Source organism: Rosa chinensis, chromosome 7 (genome assembly GCF_002994745.2).
Source record: "Rosa chinensis cultivar Old Blush chromosome 7, RchiOBHm-V2, whole genome shotgun sequence".
Taxonomy (NCBI): domain Eukaryota; kingdom Viridiplantae; phylum Streptophyta; class Magnoliopsida; order Rosales; family Rosaceae; genus Rosa; species Rosa chinensis.
In genome coordinates, this window is record NC_037094.1 from 27,454,975 (window position 1) to 27,479,194 (window position 24,220).

The following is a 24,220-nucleotide window of genomic DNA, read 5'->3' on the forward strand; positions in this document are numbered from 1 at the left end:
TGGGTTCTTCACGGTCCCTTTCTTCGGTGCTGCTTTAGTTTCCCTTTGTGCCATCTTAGGTGTAGAACATATTGGTGGTGGCTGAGTTTTGATGGCTTCTTCGATCCATTTCTAGCACTCATTGAATTTGTTCCTTACCAATTCAATGGTTAAGTCCATGTGTACTTCTTCTGAGTTAAACTGCAGTGTTATTTGAATAAGTAATGTTAAGCTAAACTATTACCAACATGCCATTCAGATTCATACCTCATGCAGAAATGACAAACATACTTGATGCCACCACTCAGATCCATAAGACTGCATGCGTTTGATCACATACACCCCACAATCAGAACCGCCCACTTGTTTAGGGCATTGAGCCGGCTCGAATACATGGAAGTCAGCAAACTTCTTCTTCACAACATTCTTCACTGTGAACTCCACATGGTGGTAGATAATGTCCAGTGTTTGCAACTGCACAATTAGGAAAAAAAAAAACGATAAGTACAAGGCTTACAGGGTTTTCAACACAAAAAGATTCAAATGCAAGAACGTCATTTACAGCGGCTTTGCACAGATTCATCTGTCTCCTGTTACATTCTAAGCTATCCCACACTTCTCCTGTCTGATTATCAAGACGCACAATAAGCAGGGACCAATGATTGATGTCATGCATTGGTATGAAAATCTATTGAAAATATGAATGTGAGAATGATGTATAATCGAGAGAAAAACCAACAATTATTACTAAACACAAAGAAAAACATTTCCCTTACCTTCTCACACTCGGGTATGCCATTCTCAAATCTCTTTACTCCCAAACCCTTCGAAATCGTCTTAGTCGAATCTCCTCACATGTTTCTGTCATTGTAACTTTTCATCTTCTGACAGAAGTAGGTTGTGAAGTAACAACATCTATTACCCGGGAAGTGTCCTAGAAATAGATAGTCACTAAACAAATTGATAAAATCATCTTCAACCCATTCGTTAGGTTTAAGTGACCAAACTACTTTTCGACTAGTGAAGAAATTTTCACTATCCACAATGGTCTCCTTCTCTTCAGCTGACACATCATAAACAAACCTGAGCACTCCTTTGTCAGCCTCCTCCCGATCTCCCTTGACTTTGAAGTTACCAATCTTCTCTATGTTACTCTTGGTTGTGGGGTTGGCATTAAATTTCTTCATACTTTTCAGTGGGCTGACTACAGATGTTGAGTCAGATAGGCAAATCAAGGAGGTCTTTTCTTTTGGTAGCAAGTCTTCCCCATGTATCGGTAACACCTACGTGAGATAAAAAGTAGTTGCGTCTTAGTAAACAGAATGGGAAAGTAGATGCATTCATTAATAGTTAACAGAGAAGGGATACATTGAAAAGTAACTCCATGAAAAGCCACTCATCTCTTATTACAAGGTGTAACAAATGAACTGCACAAACGGAAACACCACAGCAACTATAAGGAAATGTAGTGAATGCATTCCTTAATTCATTAACCACAAAGAAAAACAGCAACTATAAAGGAATGCACTAAATGCATTCCTTTATAATTGATCAACTAACAAGAAACACAGCACTTCGTTTCATTCTCCATTCACTACTGCCCACAACTTCATAACTTCATACCTCTTGTTGCTCTCCAGCTTTCTTTTTTGAAGCTTTCTTGGGGCTCACTTTCTCTGCTAAGCCACCAGTTTGAGGGTTCTGATTGACATTCACATTTTGTGAAGTTAGAGTGTTTAGCATACTCAAGGCTTTGTCCATCTTTCCCATCATATCATCTCTCAGATTTCACATATTATTTTCCAGCCCATTCACTTTAGCAACCAAGTCAGACATTTCTTTCTTAATCATCCCATATGCTTTGGCCTGATCTCTACTACCAACACGATCACTAACCTTTGCCACAAGAACATTTTCATCCAGCAAACCACCTTGCCTGTTCACCCATTTGAGCAGTTTGCCCATTTCATGGTCCCCCCAAGCTTCAACTGGGTACAAGGACTTGTTCACAATGGTCTTCCCATGTGAAACACAATCGAAATAGAACAGTTGCAGAAACAGGACACAACTGCTACAACAGGACTGAGAGTCTTTTTTGAAACTGACGATGGCCTTTATCAAACATTTGAATGAGTAATCAGCCCCGTTTAAAGAGCTAATCAGGCGAGTGTCCTTCAGGGCCAACAGCCGCTTCTTTGGTACCATCAGTGAGGCAGATGGGCTAAGGATGGTGCTAATTGTGAATAGAACAAATAGGTGCTTGAACTTGTTGTCAACTTCTTCTGTATCCTTTAGGTAGGTCTGCACGTCCCTTAAACTGATGTTCTTATCCTTGTCACACAAGGAGTCTATTATCGCCATCAACTCAAGGTGATCATTAGTGGAACCTTTAAAGATGACCTCAGACCCAACATTCTTCAACCCTATCACATTTTCAAAGTCACTTGCATTCATTTCAATCTCATTTCCGTGCATAGTTATAGTACATGCATTGGGGTCTACGGAGTCCACAAGGACACGCAACATAGAATGGTGAATTTTCCTTCCTGACATCTTTAACAACACATAAAATCCAATTGCTGAACAAGCTACCTTTTTCTTATCGCTAAAATATGCAACCAAAGACCTGAAGCGGTCTGGAGAGCAACGAGTATCAATCCGAACCAACTCAAGCAACTCTTCCTCAGAAATTGATTATTGACCACATCAATCAGTCACTACATACTGCTCCTTCTTTTCAGCTGGAAGCTCTTTCCATTTTTGAGATATCTCAACTCGAAACTGAAACATAAGCAATTGGCTCAATTAGTAGGAATCCCAGATAGTATTACATGTAATTGCAAAACGAGCATGTAATTTCATCCAATACTCACATCATGGTTTAGTTTTGGGGGATTGATTTGTTTGTGTTGAATGTTCCTGCACTCAATCTAACAATGTCACATAAATCGAGCCATTTGATAAAATTACCAATTAGATGGAAATTTGAATACTTATAGGTAGTTCAAAAAGCTCATGGAACGACCGGAGGCTTTCTTCTTCATGATGAGCTTATTTCGATCCTTCACCTCTTTGGCTTCGACAGGTGAGGCAGGCAACTCTAAATCCTCTGGTGCCTTCTCTTTTCATAGCCGCGTCTCATCGGAAGGAGGTTTATCCACCTCAACCACCGGTTCACAGGAAGTAGGTTTCGGTGCCTCAACTACCGCTTCGTCTGAAGTAGGTTTCAGTTTAGGTACCTCAACCACCGCTTCGGTGCCGTCAACAGAAGCTTTCTTTGTGGACTCCAAAATTGGAGAATTTTTGTTCGAGACCTCAGAGATCGTTGCCAAAGCCGATGCTTTAGAGGCGGCGATTCGAGTATTCTTTCGAGGGCCTCCATCAGAGATTGTTGTGGAGCTGCCCAGTTTAGGGGCCGCCATTTGAGAACTCTTTCGGGCACCTCCATCAGAGTTACTGGAGCTGCTCAGTTTCGCCCTTTTGGGTGCCTTCTTAACCCACCTATTTATTAAATGGGTTACCTGTTTCCAACCCGCTTAACCGATTTAATAAATAGGTCGTATCGTGTTAGACAAAATGACACATTTAAGGGTCAACAATGTGAACCATTTAACTAAAAAAATGCATAAATTGATTAAATTCACTAAAAACTCCACAAGACAAAGAATATAAATAATCTTATGTAATTCATAAATAATTAAATTCAATAATTATAAAGCAAAATATTTCAAATTGTCTAATCCTATGATCAAATACTCCCAACGTCCAAAATTTCAAGAAGAAATATAGCATAATCAGGTTATATGGGTTCACTTAGTGTTGATGGGTTGACTCGTGGCTGACCCATTTATTAAATGGGTCATGGCGGGTTGACCCACGACTGACCCGTTTTTTAATCGTGCGGGTTCAACCCGCTTTATTTCATGCTGATTTCGAGTCATGTTATGGGGTCGTGTTGGAATTGACAGCCCCAGTTAAATTACGTCAATGAGAATAAAAATCTGTTGGTAGGGTAAGTGAGATAATTTTGACTAATTTTGGTGCTTTGGGTGAAGAACCCTTAATTTTAAGAGTTAATTTGATCCAAGTCCAAAACTCACAACCCATATTGAATGTAATGCAGATGAATTTTTTTTGTTAATCGCGATCTTATGACTCAGTTGCCGCATTGGATTTATTTCATTTTCTATTTTGCTGACTCAACACCTAAATTTTTTATTTCTAATAAACCCTTATTTAATATCTATTGCACAAAGGTTAGTAAACAATATATTAACTGTAATCCTAAATTATTACAATATTCTTTAATGTAAAATTAACAAATTTAAAATGTGCACTTTAATTTATAATATTAGTTTCTTGATTGAATTCAAAAGAATATATATATATATATATATATATATATATAGAAAGACATTATTATTCCTTGATCTTGCCTATTACGTATTGCCTTCTTCTTCTTCTTCTTTTGCTTCTTCTTCTTCTTTCTCTCATCTCCTATCAATCTTGTCTCATCTTTCTTATCACCACCAATGAGGTAAATATTATTATTCCATATTTGGAATGAAGAGGTAAATGCTACATGTGTCTTTTCATTTTATATTTTGTGAACCATTTCTATCTTATCAATGGTTTGGTGATTTGTTGTCCTATAAATATAATTTTTGACCTTTTTTTTAGACATATATATGATGAAAAACTTACCTTTTTATAAGGTGAAAATAATTATACCTCTATATAAGGTTAAACATTCTAGTTCGTATATTATTTTTTTGTGTTCATTTCATATTCTATAATTATATATACCTTGTAGTTAGGTTGATTTAATGTTCTTCACCTTCTACCTTTTAGTTAGTTTTATACTAGACATACCATATTTTATCTTTGTCAGGTGAAAATATATATATATATATATATATATATATCTCTTTCTCTTTATAAGGTGAAAATAATTATACCTCTATATAAAGTTAAACATTCTAGCTAGTTTGTATATTGTTTTTTATGTTCATTTTGTTAAATGAAAAACATATTATGTGCCTTCGTCAAAACGACCGACGGAGGGGGAATTAAGGAATCAGCGATTACCATCAATTAGCACAATTACGGATCAATTAGCATTTAATGTCATCATTGTAATTCATATTTCCGTTGTAATTCTCTCCCTATATAAAGGGACTATGAAATGAGTAGACCAATTCCAATTCCATTTTACTTTTACACGTTATCAGCACGCTCAGAGCTACTAGCCAAGAAAAAAAAAAATTCTAGTTTCTTTCTTCTTCCAGTCGAAAAAAAAAAACCCAAACCCTAGAAGAGAAAAAAAACTCTCTTCCTTTTCTTTTCTGCCGCACCCTAAAACCAAAAAAAAAAAAATCCGTCCCGGCCTTGGCCCTTGCTGCCCCAGTCGCACAGCCCCGAAATCTACAGTACAGCCCCCTGCCTAGTTGCACGCATCCTCAGCGGATCCTAGCACCCCCGACCCAGCTCACTGCTGCGCACCACCGTCTAGACCGGCCGCCAGATCCTCCTTTCCGGCCTCGTCAAGATCCTCCTTCCCGCCTCGTCCATATCCTTCTTCCAGCCTTCCCCTCCAGTCCGTCTTCCTCCACCGCGTCCCTTGTTCTGCCAACATCCGGCCTAACCTCGTTGCAGTCACCAACGATTGCCCATGACCTGAGTCAGCCTCTCATCGCTGTAGACCAGAAGGAAGGAGAAGAGAGAAAAAAGAAGAGAAAATCAGAAATAGGGATGGCAATGGGGCGGGTTGGGAATGGGGATCACAATACCATCCCCATCCCCGGGGTCGTTTTCTACCCCCATCCCGGCCCCAATCCCCAATAAAAATATTTGGGGATTCCCCGTCCCCATCCCCATTGGGGACTAAGCCTCCAAACCTACCCCAAATCCCTAATAAGAATTTAATAAATAAAATAATTTTTTCTCATATTGTCTTTTTTAAAATCAAAATCTACAACAAATAAATTTAAAATATGATTAAATTCATAAATCATAATTCAATGAGTGCAAAAGTCAAAACACCATTAAAGTAAAAATATAGCTATTGAAGTAAAGTAGTAAATGTATATATTTGTTATTTATATTATAAAAATAAATTAAAATATATATAAGTTAAATATAAATATATATATATATATATATATATATATTATTGGGGCGAGTTTGGGGATGGGGATCACAATACCATCCCTGCCCCATCCCCAATCTTAGATAGCGGGGATTGGGGATCCCCATCCTCATTCCCCATTTGTCCCCGAATTCTCTCCCTATTAGGGGCGGGTATCCAATGGAGCTTCGGCCCGCTGGGGATTTTTTCCATCCCTAATCAGAAAGAAGAAGAGCAAAAAAAAAAAAAAAAGTGACTCGGGCCAATTAAAAAAAAAGAAAAAAAGGCCTTACGGCCCAGACAAGAAAAAAAGAAAAAGCAAGCCTCTACGGCCTAGAACAGAGAGAAAAAAAAGCAGGCCTGCAGGCCAGAGAAAAAAAAAAAAAAAACAAGGCCTCGTGGCCCACTGCTGAAAAGAGAAAGGAAGAAGCCCAGTTTTTTCTCAAGCACAAAAACATCGCTACGCACGCCTGCATCAACACGCGTGTGCGAGCTTGTGCGATAGGATTGTTTTATTTTTTCAAAACCAAGTATGTTCTCTTTAATTTATTTAATTTCACACTATAGTATATTTAATTATTTATAATTAGAATTTTCTTGAGCATGTTTTATATTTTATTGTTTATGTTTTTATCATGAACTTTTGAGCATGTTTAGTTAGATAATATTGATCCTCTTAAGCATCCCTTGTTATTTATGTTTTATATGATTATCTTTAAGCATGATTATATATTTTATTGTTTATGCTTTATTATGAAATTTTGAGCATGTTTTTTTTATTTACGCTTATATAAATTATGCCTACGCATGCGTTGTACTATTCTATTGTTTACATTTTATTTTATGTATGATATATTATTGCTATTATTATGTGCAGTATATAATTTGTTGTATATTTGTGAAATTTGAGCATGTCGTGTAGTTTATTATTATATATGCTATGTTTAAATGTGCTATGGCTATTTTTAGAATGCAGCATATACAATCCGCTTTGCCATGATAATGAAAATTCATGCGCATTATACACACACACTTACCGTGATAAAGTATTTTCACATAGCATCGAAAAAAAAATGTGACCATTACGAATCTTGGTCTTGAAATCTAATTCATATGTTTGGAAAATAATTCACGTAGATGTCTTTATGACTGCGTAATTTATTTCTTCTCTCTTGTTTATGTAGAAGGCTGATCCAACTCGACCTGAATTTGACATTTTAGACTCAGAAGGACTTGAGTACCACCATTGGGTTTCCGCTGTAGAAACTGCCTTTGTGGCAAAAGACTACACTGCCACCATCAAAACTCCCACTGACCCTAAAGACGATGGACCATCTGACAAGGTGAAAGCAAATGCCTTAATGTTTCTGAGGCAACATATTGATCCTAGCCGACGCTGGGAGTACCTTCAGTTGAAGACATCCAAAGAACTGTGGGATGCCCCTAAGGGACGTTTTGGGAACATTCATGACACTTTGCTCCCAGAACTGACCGTTCAGTGGAATGAAATTCGCTTGCTTGACTATAAAAGGGTCAATGACTTCAACAAGGACATGTTGCGCATCAAGGCACATCTAAATTTTTGTGGAAAGGAACTCACAGAAGATGATATAATCCAGAAGACTCTTTCCACTTTTCCTACTTCAGCAGTTATACTAGCGAACTAGTATAGGCTGGAGTATGACAACAAAAGAATCACAACCTTCAATAAGATGATCAACCTACTGCAAGTGGCTGAGATGCATGATGAGGTTCTTTTGAACAACGATGACAGGCTTGTTGGGACAAAGAAAATTCCCGAGGCTAATTATGGCAAAGTGAAAGGTGAAAAGAATCCCAATGCAAAGGGGGTTGGACGTGTTGATCCCTACCCATGTGGCAATAATGCACCACGTGGCAAGGGACGTGGGGGTCGTGATATGGGCCATGGAGGCCCTCCTAATGTATGGCACAGAGATGGTGGTGCTGGCCCTAGTGGTCATGGAAACAAGGTGCAAAGGGCACCTAAGAACCCTTCAGTCAAACATGATAGAGTTGGCAATGAACCATGCTATAGGTGTGGAGCCATTGGGCATTGGTACAAGAACTGCCAAGCAAGCAACAAAGTAGCAGCCAATTACAAGAGGTATAGGGAGTCTAAAGAACAAGAGGCTCACTATATGGAAGAAGGAGGCCATGACTCAGACGTCAACCTCACAATTGCAGATTTTAATGGCAACAAGGAACTTGCTCAGTCAATCGATGCCCCAGATTTTGACTGATCTGTTTTATTTATTTTATTTTCCGAAAAACAGTTGTGAAGGCATAATGCCTCATTTTTAATTAGACTATTACTTGGTCTTAAAGTTTATTTCAATAATGGTTTGATGAATTAGATTTCTGAACAAGACCTTGATTTGATTATCGTTGGCTTATTAATAAATTTTGAATTTTATTCTAAAGCACTGAATTTATTCAAATTTATTTACTATACACATATTTACATAGTTCGAAATAGCACTGTAAAGATGTAAAGCAATACATCTAGCAAAAGAAAAAAATTATTTGAATGAAAAGATTATCATTCTACCTAAAATAGAAATACTCTAAAGAATATGAGATCTATTTAATGTCACAGATGCTCTGTATGCACCAAGAGCTAATCGAACCTTGTTAAAGTTTCAAAGATATTCGTGCCAACGGTTATCATGTAAAAACACACTGTGAGAATGGAACTAAATACCTTTATATTACCTCTAATAAATGTGGAAGGAAACGCATTTTAGAAACTTATGAGTCAATCTGGTGGACTGTACCTCACTACGATTCGGATCATCGAATCATATACTGTCACCAACAATGAAATGTGGGACACTGACTCATACAGGCTTTGGCATGACCGCCTAGGGCACCCCGGTCGTGACATGATGATCCGTATTTTAAAGAACTCATATGGACATCCCTTCTTTTGAGTGAAAAATAAAATGTGACAAAAATCCGTCATAATGCAAGGTATCGGTCCTAGTACTGCTCAAATGCAATCATTGCTTTCTGAAGTACCAGAAGCACTACCTCCCTCCCATTATGCCTCATTGACTATTTCAAAGGCACATCACTCGTTTTGCAAAGCCTGCTCTTTAGCAAAAACAGGATCGAGACCTTCCTATGCTAAAGATACAAAACAAAACATTTCATTCTTACAAAGGATACAAAGAGATATCTGTGGACCTATCCATCCAGAATGCGGACCATTCAAGTACTTTATGGTTCTGGTGGATTCTTCGACACGCTGGTCACATGTTGCTTTATTGTCCACAAGAAATGCTGCATTTGCAAAACTCCTAGCATAGATTATACGTTTAAGGGTTCACCACCCTGATCACCCTATCAAGTCTATGACTCTTGATAACGCTGGAGAGTTTACATAAAAAGCATTTGATGATTATTGCATGTTTATCGGGATCGATGTAGAGCATCCTGTACCCCATGTGCATACACAAAATGGTCTCACAGAAGCCACCATCAAAAGGCTGCAGATGGTGGCTAGGGCACTGGTTATGTGCACCAACCTACCTATATCTGCCTAGGGTTATGTAATATTGCACGCAGCTTTACTTATTCGTTTCAGACCCACAACTAGCCAACCATTTTCTGCTTACCAGTTGGTAACTGGATATGAGCCTGACATTTCACACTTACGCATATTTGGTTGCGCAGTATATGTGCCTATTGCGCCCCCACAACGCATCAAAATGGGTCCTCAGAGATGATTAAGTATTTATGTTGGATACGAATTCCCAACAATTATCCGCTACTTGGAACCCTTGACATGCGATCTCTTCACCGCTAGATTTGCGGATTGTCACTTTGATGAGACAGTCTTCCCGTCGTTAGTGGGAGATAGGAAAAAGGATTTTCCAAGGGAACGACAGGAATTGTCGTGGTTTGTCCCCACTCTGTCTTATTTTGATCCCCGCACTTCCACAAAGTGAAGTGAAAAGAATAATCGATCTTCAAAAGGTAGCAGATTCGATGCCTGATGCGTTTACTGATATCGCAAAAGTGGCAAGATCACATATACCAGCTGCAAATGTGCCTGCAAGGTTAGAACTCCCTAACAAAGGGCACAGTGCCACAGATAGAGGCATTGTAACTATACTCAGTGGAGGTGTGGTTGAGGCCGTGGCTCCCCAAAGGAAGTGGGGGAGGCCACTTGGTTCGATTGACACTCACCCAAGGAAGAAGAGGGCGAGTGAGGCACAAACTGATCCTTTAATCATCAATGTAGAGAATCCCTCTCATGAGATTATCTCTGATTATAGTTATGTCCATGAGTCAATACTGGAGAACGCTCCGATGATTGAAATGACTCTAGAGAACAAAGAAATCTCAATGGATTATGAGAGTGCGTATGAGTTAATGGAAAAATCTTCCATACACATTGATGATATATTTGCATACACTGTTGCTCAAGAAATCATAGAGCACGATGATATCGAACCACGCTCTGTTGTAGAATGTCAACAAAGAGCAGATTGGCCTAAATGGAAAGAAGCAATCCAGGCAGAATTAGATTCTTTAGCAAAGAGACAGGTATTTGGCCCGGTAGTGCTAACCCCGCCAAGTGTAAAGCCTGTAGGACATAAATAGGTCTTTGTCAGAAAGCGTAATGAGAAGAATGAAGTCCTGAGGTAAAAGGCTCGCCTTGTGGCGCAAAGTTTCTCACAACGCCCTGGAATTGACTATGAGGAGACATACTCTCCCGTAATGGAAGTTATGACGTTCCGCTAGTTAGTTACCTTGGTAGTTTCTGAATGACTGGAAATGCAGCTCATAGATGTGGTTACTGCATATCTCTATGGGGATCTTGATTCAGAGATATATATATATATATATATATATATATATATATATGAAAATTCCTGATGGCCTTATATTACCCAAGTCAAGTGACTCTAAACCACGGAGTGTGTTTGCAATTAAGTTGAAACGCTCACTTTACGGATTGAAACAATTCGGGCGGATGTGGTATACCCGTCTAAGTGACTACTTGATTGGGAAGAGATATAAGAACGATGAATTATGCCCCTGCCTATTCATAAAGAAAACAAGTTCCAGATTTGCAGTTGTAGTTGTATATGTCGATGATATGAACATAATAGGTACTCTTGATGAAAAATTTGAGATGAAGGATCTTGGGAAAACTCGATTCTGTCTAGGCCTTGAACTAGAACACCGAGTTTGTGGAATACTAATCCACCAGTCTATGTATGTCCAAAAGTCAGGCGATTTAACATAAATAAAGCGCATCCTGCTAGCACTCCTATGATCGGTCGAAGTTTGGATGCAAAGAAAGATCTATTTCGTCCAAAGGAAGATGATGAAGAGGAGTTGGGAGCTGAAATTCTCTATCTAAGTGCAATAGGCGCATTATTGTACTTAGCCCAATGTACTCGACCAAACATTGCATTCTTAGTGAACTTGTTAGCTAGATTTAGCTCAGCGCCAACGCAGCGTCACTGGAATGGTATCAAGAACATTTTTCGATACCTAAAAGGAACCATTGACTTGGAACTGTTCTTTCCCTACAGAGAAACAAGAGGGACCGCAGATGGAACTGCAATCTCTAAAGGAAATGTTGATGGCGAAAATGCCACTCACTACGCTAAAATGACAAATGACTTTTTGGTCGGTTTTACTGATGCTGGGTACCTCTCTGACCAACATAAAGGTCGTTCCCAAACTGGTTATGTATTTACCATTGGGAACACTGCGATATCTTGGAGATCAACCAAGCAAACCCTTGTGGCTACCTCCTCGAACCACTCAAAGATCATTGCTCTACATGAGGCGGTTCGTGAGTGTTTATGGTTAAGAGCTATCATTACACATATTCGAGGGACTAGTGGTTTGAGTTCTACCACTGAAGAGCCTACTTGCATTTATGAAGATAATGCAGCTTGCATCGAACATATGAAGCTAGGATATATCAAGGGTGATAATACAAAACACATATCGCCAAAGTGTTCCTACAATCAGCAACAACAGGCCCTCCTCAAGATTCAAGTGAATCAAGTAATGTCTGAGGAGAATGTGGCAGATTTGTTCACCAAATCACTGCCTAAGGCCACATTTGAGAAACATGTGAAAAGCATAGGAATGCGAAGACTTTCCTAGCTCCCTTGATTAATGTAAAGATCAGGGGGAGGTGTAGACGACAGGGGGAGTCTAACACACACATGTCATTCTCAAATGTAGAAGGTGTGTTGTGCTCTTTTCCTTCGACCAAGGTGTATTTTTTGTCCCACAGGGTTTTTATTGTTACTTGGCAAAGTTTTTAGTGAGGTAACAGCTCATGCACCATTTCATCTTTGACTTGGCACAAGGGGGAGTGTTAAAGGAAAAACATATTATGTGCCTTTGTCAAAGCGACTGACGGAGAGGGAATTAAGGAATCAGCGATTACCATCAATCAGCACAATTACGGATCAATCAGCATTTAATGTCATCATTGAAATTGATATTTCCGTTATAATTCTCTCTCTATATAAAGGGACTATGAAATGAAATGAGTAAACTAATTCCAATTCCATTTTACTTTTACACATTTTGTATTCTATAATTATATGTACCTTGTAGTTAGGTTGATTTAATGTTCTTCACTTTTTACCTTTTGATTGGGTTTATACTAGACATACTATATTTTCTCTTTGCGAGGTGAAAATATATACCTCTATATGAGGTAAAACACTCCTGCTTGCATGCTTTTTGGTTAAATTGATTTTAAGTTCTTTAATTGTACCTCATGGTTATGTTGACTTGATGTTTTAAGTTTTGTATTTTCAGTATGTTCATTTTATATGGATTTGTAATTTTTGGAATGATTACGTATAATTAATAATGCTTGAATTCAAATTTTAAAATTTTAAAAATTAAAAATAATGATAATAATGAAAAATTCACAATATCATGTAATTTAAATTTGTTTCCTTTTTTGGCCTGAAAAGAAAATTAGACAGAACAAATAATTAATGGACCACAATTAATAAAGAAAAAAGTGATCGGACTGCATCCATTATTGAACTACGAAATTGGACCTTGATTCAAATTCCTCTAATTTTTATTGACAGCATGGGAACCATTGTGGTGCAGTAATATTGAGATTTGCTATATTTTAAAGTCTATATGAATATTATTTCTACTCCATGCTTACAAGTTACATCCATAAATGTACTCCCGATAATTTTAGGCTTGTTACAGAAGCTATAGAAGAAATATATGAACTAAAGTTGCTGTGATAATACTAATACCTGAGAATAGCATCAATGGGAAAGTAAATAAAAATGTGCGTTGTGTTTTAGAAAAAGATTGTTCTACAATTGCACTTTAGGAAAAGATACATAAAATTCAGTTAAAAGTCCAAAAAATTAATATGTTATTACCAACAATTCAGAGTAGACATTATTTAAAATCTTAGATATCATTCAAGGTGATAAAATTTTTAGAACTTTTGCTCTGCTAGGGTTTCTTTCTCTATCTGTTCAACTGAACGAGTCCGGTGAGAAGATGGCGGGGGAGACAGCTGTGGCTCCTCCAACACTATCAGAAGAGGCCATTGCGAGTTTGGTTGGTGGAGAGGATGCTATCCATGACTCTTTTTTCTATCTATGTGGCCGACTTTTGTCCAAGGCGGTGGTGATCCTGTTGTTCTCAGCGGCGATCTTCAATGTTTGGAGATTGAAGGAGAGAGTTCTGATTCAGCAGGATGAGGAGGAGGACATCTTTGTCTTCCAATTTAAGGATATGGAGGTGAAGAATAGGGTCCTTACTGGGGGTCTAGTCCTTTGGGCAGGGCGGCATTTTTGATGGAGATGATTCTGAGGGTTCTACTAGGCTTGTCACTACTGAAAAATGTCCAAAGTTGGCTTTGGGTGTGAGAAAGAAGAGGTTCAAACCTAGTTTAGAAATTATACCTCAGGAATTCCAGCTTGGCGAGTTGGTAGAGGTTTTGATTTTGATGGGGCCAGCTCCGAAGACGAGGGGTCTTTCATCTGGACACCGGGTTAAACATACATTATCTTTGGAATCTGACAAAGCAAAAGGTAATAATGCAGGTGTGGATTTAAGCTCCAACTCGAATGGGAATTGTTTAATTGTTCTGGTGCTAGGGTTTTAAGCCTGTGCGAGTGTGATTACGTTTCTATGAGTCTTCTATTATATTTCTAGTTCCTCCCTTATATCACAATTGTGTGATTGGCAAGTGAGGGCTAGCTGAATGATTTCTTTTAGTAGAAGGCGAAGCCTTGTCATTATTCGATATGCTTGCTTAATTGTGAGCTTCCCAGTGATGTAAATTACTTAATTAGTTTACTTTAGGTTGGAACTGTTGGACAAGTTTTATCGGATTTTCTTGCCGGAATTCTTATATAAGTTTTATAAAGGGTTCTTGCCCAAAAGCACCAAAATGAGCCAAATTTTTCTCACTTACCCCATCAATAGATTTTTGTTCTCACATACACAATTTCACACCGAATGACTATTTTGCCCTCAATCCAATTAAAGAATAACGACATCACTCTTTCTCCTCTCTTAAATCCCGATATTTCTCTCTCCTCTCTCTCTCTCTCTCTCTCTCTCTCTCTCTCTCTCTCTCTCTCTCTCTGTGCCATGGCCACTCCGGAATCAGAGAACGCAGCCCACCACTGCTGGACCAACTCAACCACATCGGAGTCCAACTTGTCGGAAAAGCTCACCCTGGACCTCTCGTTCTCGCTGACGATCAAGGTCTGGAATCACGACTTCTTCATCTTCCTGCCGCCGGAGATCATGTGCGACTCTCTCCTCCACGACTCAGCCTCTGTCCCTCACGCTCTCACACCTGATCGAAGAAATCTCATCGGGTTTCAGGTATGGATCGTCGGCGCAAGAGATGAGCTGGTGCTATGGAGCTCCGGCGGTCAAAGCCTCGATCGTCGGCGCCGGTTCTAGGTCTGGGTCGAAGGACGACTCTGTCGCCGGCACCTCTCTCTCTCTCTCTCCCCGGCACGAAGCCGTCACCGGTTGCTTGGACCTCGCCTTCGACTCGTCCCGGTAGCAGGAAGCGGAGACCGGTCATCCCTCTCCGATCTGCACTTTCTCTCTCATCCCTCTTCGAGGTGGCTGAGAGCCGGCCCACACAGATGGAAGATGTGGCGGTTGATGTGATGGTGGAGGTGGCGGCCGGGCTGCTGGTAGACGGGAAATTGGTGGAGGATAACAACGATTTGGTGCCCAGAGCTTTTCTTTGGGTGCCCAAACTATTTTTTTTTTATAGATAAAATGGGGCAGAAGACCAAAATGAAAGAAAAATGAAAAAAAAAAAGAGTTCTGTTGGGGCAATAGACGTTTTGAATTGATGTAATCTGCTTGTTTTTTTCCTATAATCAAAGTTTTATTTGTCTAAATTTAAGGAGATTAGTTCTCATTCTAGCAACTGAAAGTCTTATTGGGGGATAGTAGTCGTCTATTGGAGGGTAATACATGGCTGATAGACGTCTATTGGGGGCAATAGACGTTTTGAATTGACGTAATCTCCTCGTTTTTTTCTTTAATCAAAGTTTTATTTGTCTAAATTGAGGGAGATTAGTTCTTATTCTGGCAATTGAAAGTCTTATTAAGGGGCAATAGACGGCTATTGGGGGGTAATACATGGCTGATAGACATCTATTGGGGGGCAGTAGATGTCTATTGGAGGGCAATAGATATCTATTGGGGGCCAATATACATCTATTGGATCTATTGCCCCTCCATTGGGGAGCAATAGACATTTATTGGGGTAATAAACATGTCTGGCAACCTATGACCGGAATCCGGCGGCCGGTGACGGGCTCTGGTGAAGTCTCCTATGGTTTCTCTCTCTTCCATTTTCTCTCTCTCTCTCTCTAAGTAACAAAAGGGTGAGGGGTAAAATGGTATTTAAAAAAAATTTAAAACAAAAAAAAAATCTTAATGGGGTATTAGGGAAAACTCCCTTAGAGTATATTGGGTAAGAGAGAATTAAAAAAACTTAATGGGGTAAGTGGGAAAAAAATCTCTAGAAATGAAGTAAATGGACAAAACCCCTTTTATAAACTATGGCCAACTGGCTGTTGATTATTTGAATAGCAATCAACTTCTATTAAAAAAAAGTGATATATATATATATATATATATATATTTAGAAAAATAATTACGTAATTTAATGCAGTTGAGATAGTTTTAAGTTATAATACATAAATACATCAGCCAAGAGGGAATCTTCTCTTAAAAAAAAGAAAAAAAGAAAAAAAGAAAAAAAGAAAAAAAGAAAAAAGAGGGAAAGTCTTGAATACCCCTGACATGACAGCCGTTGTCTTTCCATTGCTTTTTCCTTCGCTGGCTATTTCCTTTCCTCTCGGTTTCTTGCTTTCATCAAAGACAGTAGAATTACCGAAACCAATTCAAAGAGACCTCATCTGGGCTCTGACAATGGAAAAAGTTCATATTTTTTGAGAGATTCCTAGCTGAACCAGTGAAAGGTAAACTCAGAAGAGGAAGGAACATGGGGACGACAAGGGAAGCCAAAAAGGTACTGCTATAATCCAGATTATGTTGTCATGTTTTACTACAGCATTTGGGTTCTAAGCTATTTTAAGACTAGTCATCATGAGTGTAATATGGAATCTGGATTGTCTTTTCATAGTCATATATTATGCTTTAGTAATTTGTGTTCGTTTAGTAGAAACAGTTTACAAATTCTTGTGTGAATTTACAAGTAGCTGTCTCCACTGTACATATTCACTGAGTGAATGTGACCCGGGTAAATGACCATGAAGGATTGGCCTGTTTGTTTGTTACAGAACCAAAGAAGAAGAGAGAAAGTTTAAACAACTTCATGAAAACTGGATGAATGTAGATGTTATAGGTGCATCACATTCTCTCATGAAAACTGGCCACAAAATTTGATCTGAGGATTGGATTATCCCAACTGAATGTTGACATTGTGCATCACATTCTCTTTGCCAACCCTACAAGAGGTAGGTTGAACTAATATATTTGTCCAAAAGGTGGCAGGATGTGAAAACCTCATCTCCTGTTTCGATTTCGAGCAGAGGTTTAATGGTAGATACTGGTCGACAATGCAGGGAAAGGCAGAGACATTCATAAACTTTGTGGATGGATCTCTTTAAAGTTATGTGGAAACAGTACTACGATGCAACGAGTCTGTTTATTTATGGCATACATTGATTTTACATACGACTCTCTTCTAGACCATTGCATATGGTTGGCCATAGAGAACGATGTTAGAGAGCTAGGTCGCCACTTCATAACTAGACAGAATAGCTTGGGCTACCATATACCTATGTGTATTTTTGCTGTCAAGTCATTGATTGTTTTAAGGTTTGATGGTTTGGTTGAAGCATTACTTATTTGATGATACAATAAAAGTTCATTCTTTGGTTGAGTCTAGTCAATGTTGACATTCCGGTCCACATCATCCAAAACTTATTTGATGACACAATAAAGATTCATTCTTTGCTCAGTTTAGTGTTAGTCAATGTTGATATTCCGGTGCATATCATCCAAAATTCAATTGTAGGCTGCCCTTTCACTGAGGACTTGACACTGGCCTGCTGTCGGGGTGTGCAAAATCTTCAAATTTCTAGTCTTGTTTGAGTCAAGAAGCTGGGAGCTACATGAGTGCAGTTGTGGTGTAGATAGATTTGAGAGAATTGATTTTGGAGGGCTGACTTTGAAGTTTATGTTATTCCGGGCATAGTATGGTATTTGATATGAATGCCAATCTTCTAAAACATTAGAAGTTTTAAGTATAGATTGCAGCATTATGACAGACCAATTGTTGGAGGTGTTATATCTATATGTGTGCTCCTTAAATCAAAGAGCTGTAAAATTTCAAGCCATTGGCATCAGAAGTTAAGTTTGTATAATTTGTGTAAAGCACGGAAATGCTGTAATTGATGGTCCATATATTTGCTCATTCAAAAAGGAGACAGCGTAATGCCTTTTTTTATTTTCAGTGGATATGTCGTGTGGAGAAAGCTATCCATAAGGCATTCCCCTAATAACTCATCACTTATCCGTTCCTTGTTCTTATGGAATACCTTGGGATGCATCAGCCAAGAAACTATTATGACTACCATAATTTTCAGAGGTATGATTGCTTGAACTGGTTCATTGGTGCTTTCTTTCTTGAGTTTTCTTTAATAAAATTTTTTTTGGCTGTCTGTCGAATCTTCAGCTTAATTTAACTCAGAAACATGTAGATGTATTTCTATTCCTTCACTTTTTGACAGGCAGCCAATTTGTTCTAAATTTAAATGTTGTTGGTCTGATGCATCCCCATTGTTAGTGAATAGGTTAAGTTTGTCAAGGAAATGAGGACTTGTTTGGTAATGTTTTCATTTTTAGCTTTTAGCTAGAAAGCTAGTAAGAAAGTATGAGTGAAGACATGGAGAAATGATGGAAAAGATGGAGAAAGCAGATAGATGTGAAGGAGAAAAATGCATAAACACATGCTTGTAAATATATCTGAAAGTGTTTTGTTTTCATTCATATATGAGTCTGGCACCTATAGGCTACAAATAGTCGGCGTACAGGAGTCAATCTCATGAAATACACGTTAAAGAAAACATTTACAATGATAATGAGTATCAATTATCAACAACACTATAGTTGTCCTTTTTATTGCAGACCTGAGCAGAAGTAGACTACTCTAACTTGCTCAATAGTGTGGCTAACTTGTCTGAGTACTTGTGAAGGTGAATGGATTTGGTGGCACGATCAAGCTTTCAGAATCTCCTTCTAGCATTCTAACAACAGATTTCATGGATGGGCGATTCACCGGGTGCCACTGGATGCACCATATTGCAACAATCACTAGTTTCTTTGCAACATGAGCATCTTCATCAGTATCTAGCTTCAAATCCAATGTTCCTCCCTGAATTAGACGCTTATAAATCCATTCAGGAAAATACACCTCACTGTTAATAGTTCCAAGAGGAGGTTCCCTTCTAGCTCCTATCATTTCAAGCACTAGCATCCCAAAACTATATACATCTGATTTGTAGGACACGTTTGTGAAGTTCCTAATGAACACTTCGGGTGCGATGTAGCCTACTGTGCCTCTAGCAGCAGTCATTGATATTATACTTTCTTCCTTGGAACAGAGTTTTGCTAGACCAAAATCAGAGATCTTAGGGTTGAAGTCATGGTCTAGCAAGATATTCTGAGGCTTGATATCAAAGTGGAGGATCCTCTGATCACACCCTTGGTGAAGGTATTCAATCCCCTTTCCTATACCCGTGATAATGTGCTGAAGTTTCTTCCAATCAAATGTAGTGTCATTATTATTAGATTCTCTAGATGTGATGAACTTTTCTAAGGACTTGTTTGGCATGAACTCATAAATGAGAGCACGCTTGCATCCTTCAGCAGAGAACCCAAGTAAGCGAACCACATTAACATGGTGAATTCTACCAATGGTTCCCACTTCATTGATAAAATCTTCTCCACTTCTTTTAGAACCATTGAGGACTTTTACGGCGACTTGAACACCGTTGGGTAGCTTTCCCAAGAAAACACTTCCAAAACCTCCTTCACCTAACTTTTTCTTAAAGCCATCTGTCATCTTCTTTATACTAGCACATGAGTATCTAGTGGGTACATGAGACTTGTGATCATTTAGGAACCTTTCAATTTTCATTTGATTCTCCTTTTCTTCTATCCTTTTTGTTTGTGTGACATGGAAGAAAATTGCTACCGATGCTACCGAGATGAGAACAAAACAAGCTATGCTCACTCCTATGATATACCTGGGCCTTTTTGAGTTAGATACACTTGAATTAATTAGGAGAAAACAGGAGCTCAGGATTGAAATGACAGAGGATATTGCTTTGTAGAAGCTATGTTAATAGACACACACTGATACACAGCGTATTTTAATGCTAAAAGATGAGCTTTGTTGTTCTTATATATGAAAGCACCTCTCAAGGTAGACTACATACCAGGTGAAGGTGGAGGTGGAGATGGAGGTGGAGGTGGAGGGCTGAGTTCAGGATGACACTCCAATTGATTGCTGTTATAATTGAATTGGCACCTTCCCGCTTTACAGTTTTGACATCCTGGGAAATCGCCCAAGTCCCATTTCAGAATTAATACACTATCTGGTACACAGTTGTCCGGATTACCACCCACTCTTCGTAGTGGAAGATAGATTGGCCCAATCAAACTACGGCATCTTGGCACCGGCAAGTCAGATAAAGAAGTTGAGGGTAGAGTAGCCACAACCTGATGCCCTGGTATACTAAGACATGTGATGGGAATGTACTTCTTGTTGAAATTCCCTGTGCTAAAGTTTTCTGGTGTGGAACAATTCAGTAATTTTAAGTCGGGAAAATATTTCCCAGAAAAGATGCAGTAGTCATTCCCAAATAAACGTGCTGGTTGAAAGAGTGAGCTGCTGGAGATGGTAAAGTTTACAAGCCGTCTAGGAAGGCAGCCATCTCTGTTGTAGACGTCGAAGTATTGGTTTTCATAATCAATTGTTTGGATGGTGAAGAGTCCTGAAGATGAGGAGAGCTGAATCATGGTCATATTGCTGAAGCTGCTGCAGGAAACCTCAAACTCTGGATTGCCACAGTGAAGGGGTTGATGCTTTAGACGGAATGGAAACTTAATAAGGGGACCATCAGGACTACACTTTGAAACTGGACAGTCATGATCAGCTGCTTTGCTGGGTACAAGAACAATGGAGCAGAAAAACAAAGGTAGCAGCAGCTGCAGAATTCCCATCTTAATTTATCTGCTGTTCTAACTTAATTTGGAGTCTACTTGTTGATTGTGACTTTGTAAGTCATTGCTCTATTGACTTGGGTTTGTGGGTCAACACATCGTTTTGCTTGGTACTTTCTTGGAAAACGCGAGGAAGGGTCTGAACATCTTCCTTCCCCAATCAAATTGACCATGTGAAATCTGTTCCTTATCTTTTTCTTGATAAGATAAGAAATTGATAGGGATAGAGTCAGTGTGGAAGTAGTTCAGATCAAAGAGTCTATGGTCTCAAACTCCCAGTGCTCATGAAGTCATGATGCTGAAAAGAGTCTGGTTGTGTACTTGTGTCATAGCTATTTGCTTTGTAATTTCTCAAGAAGCCAAGGCAGAAAAACTTTGCCAGCCTGCTTCTTGTGGTGATCTCCATGACATCAGATACCCTTTTCGCCTGAAAATCAATGGTTCTGATCAGAATTGTCTCAGCTCTCCAGCTGAACTTACATGTGATGAGCATAATCGCACCACTCTGAATCTTTACAACGGCACATACTATGTCAGGGCAATCAACTATGACAATAGTACAATCCAAGTTGTTGATCCTGGACTGCTTAGGGATTCTTGCCCCTTCCGACCACTCTACCTCTTAACAGGTGATAACTTTAGTCATACGGATATATACCAGCCAACTGGGGCTTACGATTTTGTATCCTTCTTGGATTGCTTGCAACCAGTCAAGTCTCGGGACTATGCAAAAGTCAATTGCAGTAGCTCATTATCTACAACTTCATATTCTTATATTATGGTTGGATATAGAGTGGGGGATCTTCCACCGTCTTGTTATATGGTCACAGCCAGTCTTGCAATGCTACAACAACCTTGGGGGCACCGCTCATTTTCTCTCACTCGTCAGCAGCTGGAAAGGGGTTTTGATCTTTCATGGGGGAAATATATCTGTGAAAAGCATTGCCAGGCAAGTGATGCTTTCTGTTCCTTCTCAAATTACCGGTGGGAGTGCTATGACAACTGCTATTCACCATTTACAACCATCTATTGTGAGTATTTTTCAGCAGCCATGTGAGACTGAAGAATGACTAGAATGTTTTCACGATTAATGAGAAACTTCATTCATAGTTGCTAAATGCTATGTGCTCCTCAATTTTAAGATCGTCAAAATAAAAAAAATGTCTTTCTCATTTAATCAATATACCTACATATATTTGTAGTCTGATGTTACTTTCAGAAAAATACCATTTAGTAAAGAATAAAAAATAAAAAAGTTGAAGGGGTATAATGGAAACTAGTTTTTAATATGTATGACTGGTTGATGGCCATGAATTAAAGCTTATGATTCTAGAATGCTGATTTCTTGAATCTGTTACTGACATTAATCTATTTTGCAGGTTTTCAAGATTACCTGAAACGTGGTAAGTTATAGTTGCACTTAATTACTGCCAAATTTGTCTAACTATTGTTATGTTGGGCTTATGCTTCAGCTATTTACTAAGTTTCTAATTTCCTTTCCTTAAATCTGAATTATTTCTCTACTGTTTTATTTTATAAGATTTCTGTGTTTATTTCTCTTTCCGTCATTGACCTGAGCCTAGTGCTTTTCTTCATTGGCGCTGTTTTCCCACAGGTTTCATTCCCATCGCCGAGTTCACTGGTATGTCCTTTTTCAACATTATGTTCTTAAAAAAAATGTATAAAAGCAAGAAAAACAAAATCATGTTTGTTAAAGACAATAATCGATATTTAAGTTCAATCATCTTGTTGACCATTCTAGCATTATGGGAAACAATAGCATTATTTGGATCAAGACCAAGGACTGCTTGAAATTGATGTGATGTAATAATAAAATCATATATTTTTCTTGAAACGAATTGTTGCTAATCTTTTTCTTTGTTAAAGACTTAAAAAGAAATGGAATAATTCATTTCCACGACACTTTTGATCAAGCAAAAATATGAATCCTTCTGGGAGTAAATGCAGACTGAATGAACTTCTAATACATGCTTGTATTCTTATCTGCAGCATGCAGCATGGTCATACGAACAGTAATCGGCATTATCGTTTTCTTGGGTTTTTGGAGTTACAAGTTGTATTCCAAAATGTTTGTAAAGGATGATGCAGTTGAAGAATTCCTGCACTCATACAAGAATCAGATGCCAAGAAGGTATTCATATTTGGATATCAGAAAGATGACAACTGATTTTAAAGACAAACTTGGTCAGGGAGGTTTTGGTTCTGTTTACAAAGGAGAGCTGTCAAATGGTCATCTTGTTGCAGTAAAGATGTTGAGTGGTTCCAAAGGTAATGGACAAGATTTCATCAATGAAGTTGCGACGATAGGAAGAATCCATCATGTCAATGTGGTGCAACTAATAGGCTTCTGTTCGGATGGATTAAAAAGAGCTCTTGTTTATGACTTCATGCCTAATGGATCCCTAGACAACTATATTTTTCCGAAGAAAAAGAAAGCTCTTAGTTTAAGTTGGAATAGGATGCAAGAGATAGCTCTAGGGGTGGCTCATGCAATTGAATATCTACACCAGGGATGTCATGTGCAAATTCTACATTTTGAATTTTTGATATTAAACCGCACAATATTCTTCTTGATGCGAACTTCACTTCAAAAATTTCGGACTTTGGGCTTGCCAGGTTTTACCCTAAAGATGTTCATACTGTTTGTCTTACTAACATCAGAGGCACAACAGGATACATAGCTCCAGAATTGTTCTACAGAACCATTGGAAGCGTGTCATACAAGGCTGATGTTTATAGCTTTGGAATGTTGTTATTGGAAATGGCAGGCCGGAGAAAAAACTTGAATTTAGATGCAAAAAGTTCAAGCCAAATATACTTTCCTTCCTGGATTTTTGGGCAACTAGAAAAGGGATTATGCATCGAAATTGAGGATGCCTGCGAGTCTGATAAGAAAATAGCCAAGAAGATGATCATTGTTGCACTGTGGTGTATACAATTGACCCCTGTTGATCGCCCTTCGATGAGCAAAGTTGTAGAGATGCTTGAAGGTGAAGTTCAAGTCTTGCAAATGCCTCCGAAACCTTTCTACTGTCCACAAGATTTGCCGAAAGCGGATCTACCTGGTGAATCAGACTTTGAAGAAGTATCTACCCAGCAACACAGTGCTATAGAACTGCCCTCCTTTCAGTCCTTTGGAAATGTCATTGAGTGAACTTTTTCTGTGTGAATTTTTCTGTACTGAAATCTGAAACTAAGTAGATTTGGAATATTAAATATAATGCTCAAGTATTCGAGAACTTGTCAGCAGCAAACAAACATATGACCAGATTGTTGCCTAGAGAGAGAGATCAACGAGAGACTATC

At 38.6% G+C, this 24,220-nt stretch overlaps 2 protein-coding genes across 4 annotated transcripts; one reads left to right on the top strand and one right to left on the bottom strand.

Moving 5' to 3' along the window:
- Positions 1-18,124: 18,124 nt before the first annotated feature.
- Positions 18,125-20,926, bottom strand: LOC112178663 (rust resistance kinase Lr10). Of its 3 annotated transcripts, XM_040512216.1 has the most exons (3): positions 20,107-20,926; positions 18,861-19,939; positions 18,125-18,254 (listed from the first exon to the last, which is right to left on the bottom strand). In XM_040512216.1, the coding sequence occupies exons 1-3, from the start codon at positions 20,891-20,893 to the stop codon at positions 18,249-18,251; spliced, it is 1,872 nt and encodes a 623-aa protein (XP_040368150.1). In that variant the 5' UTR covers positions 20,894-20,926; the 3' UTR covers positions 18,125-18,248. The 3 variants fall into 3 exon arrangements, with proteins under 3 accessions (XP_040368150.1, XP_040368151.1, XP_024172605.1); XM_040512217.1 differs by lacking the exon at positions 18,125-18,254 and having other exon boundaries at positions 18,287-19,903; XM_024316837.2 differs by lacking the exon at positions 18,125-18,254 and having other exon boundaries at positions 18,287-19,939.
- Positions 20,927-21,107: 181 nt separating this feature from the next.
- On the top strand, positions 21,108-24,153 carry LOC112178664 (rust resistance kinase Lr10). The gene is given in 5 exon segments (XM_024316838.2): positions 21,108-21,924; positions 22,273-22,296; positions 22,509-22,535; positions 22,904-23,448; positions 23,451-24,153. Coding segments are annotated over 5 exon segments (1,953 nt in total). The 5' UTR covers positions 21,108-21,185; the 3' UTR covers positions 24,069-24,153.
- Positions 24,154-24,220: the final 67 nt, after the last annotated feature.

Coding starts and splice junctions, on each gene's coding strand:
- LOC112178663 (XM_024316837.2), bottom strand. CDS start 20,893: ATGGGAATTCTGCAGCTGCTGCTACCTTTGTTTTTCTGCTCCATTGTT. Junction 19,940..20,106: donor TCCACCTCCACCTTCACCTG/GTATGTAGTCTA, acceptor TAATTAATTCAA/GTGTATCTAACTCAAAAAGG.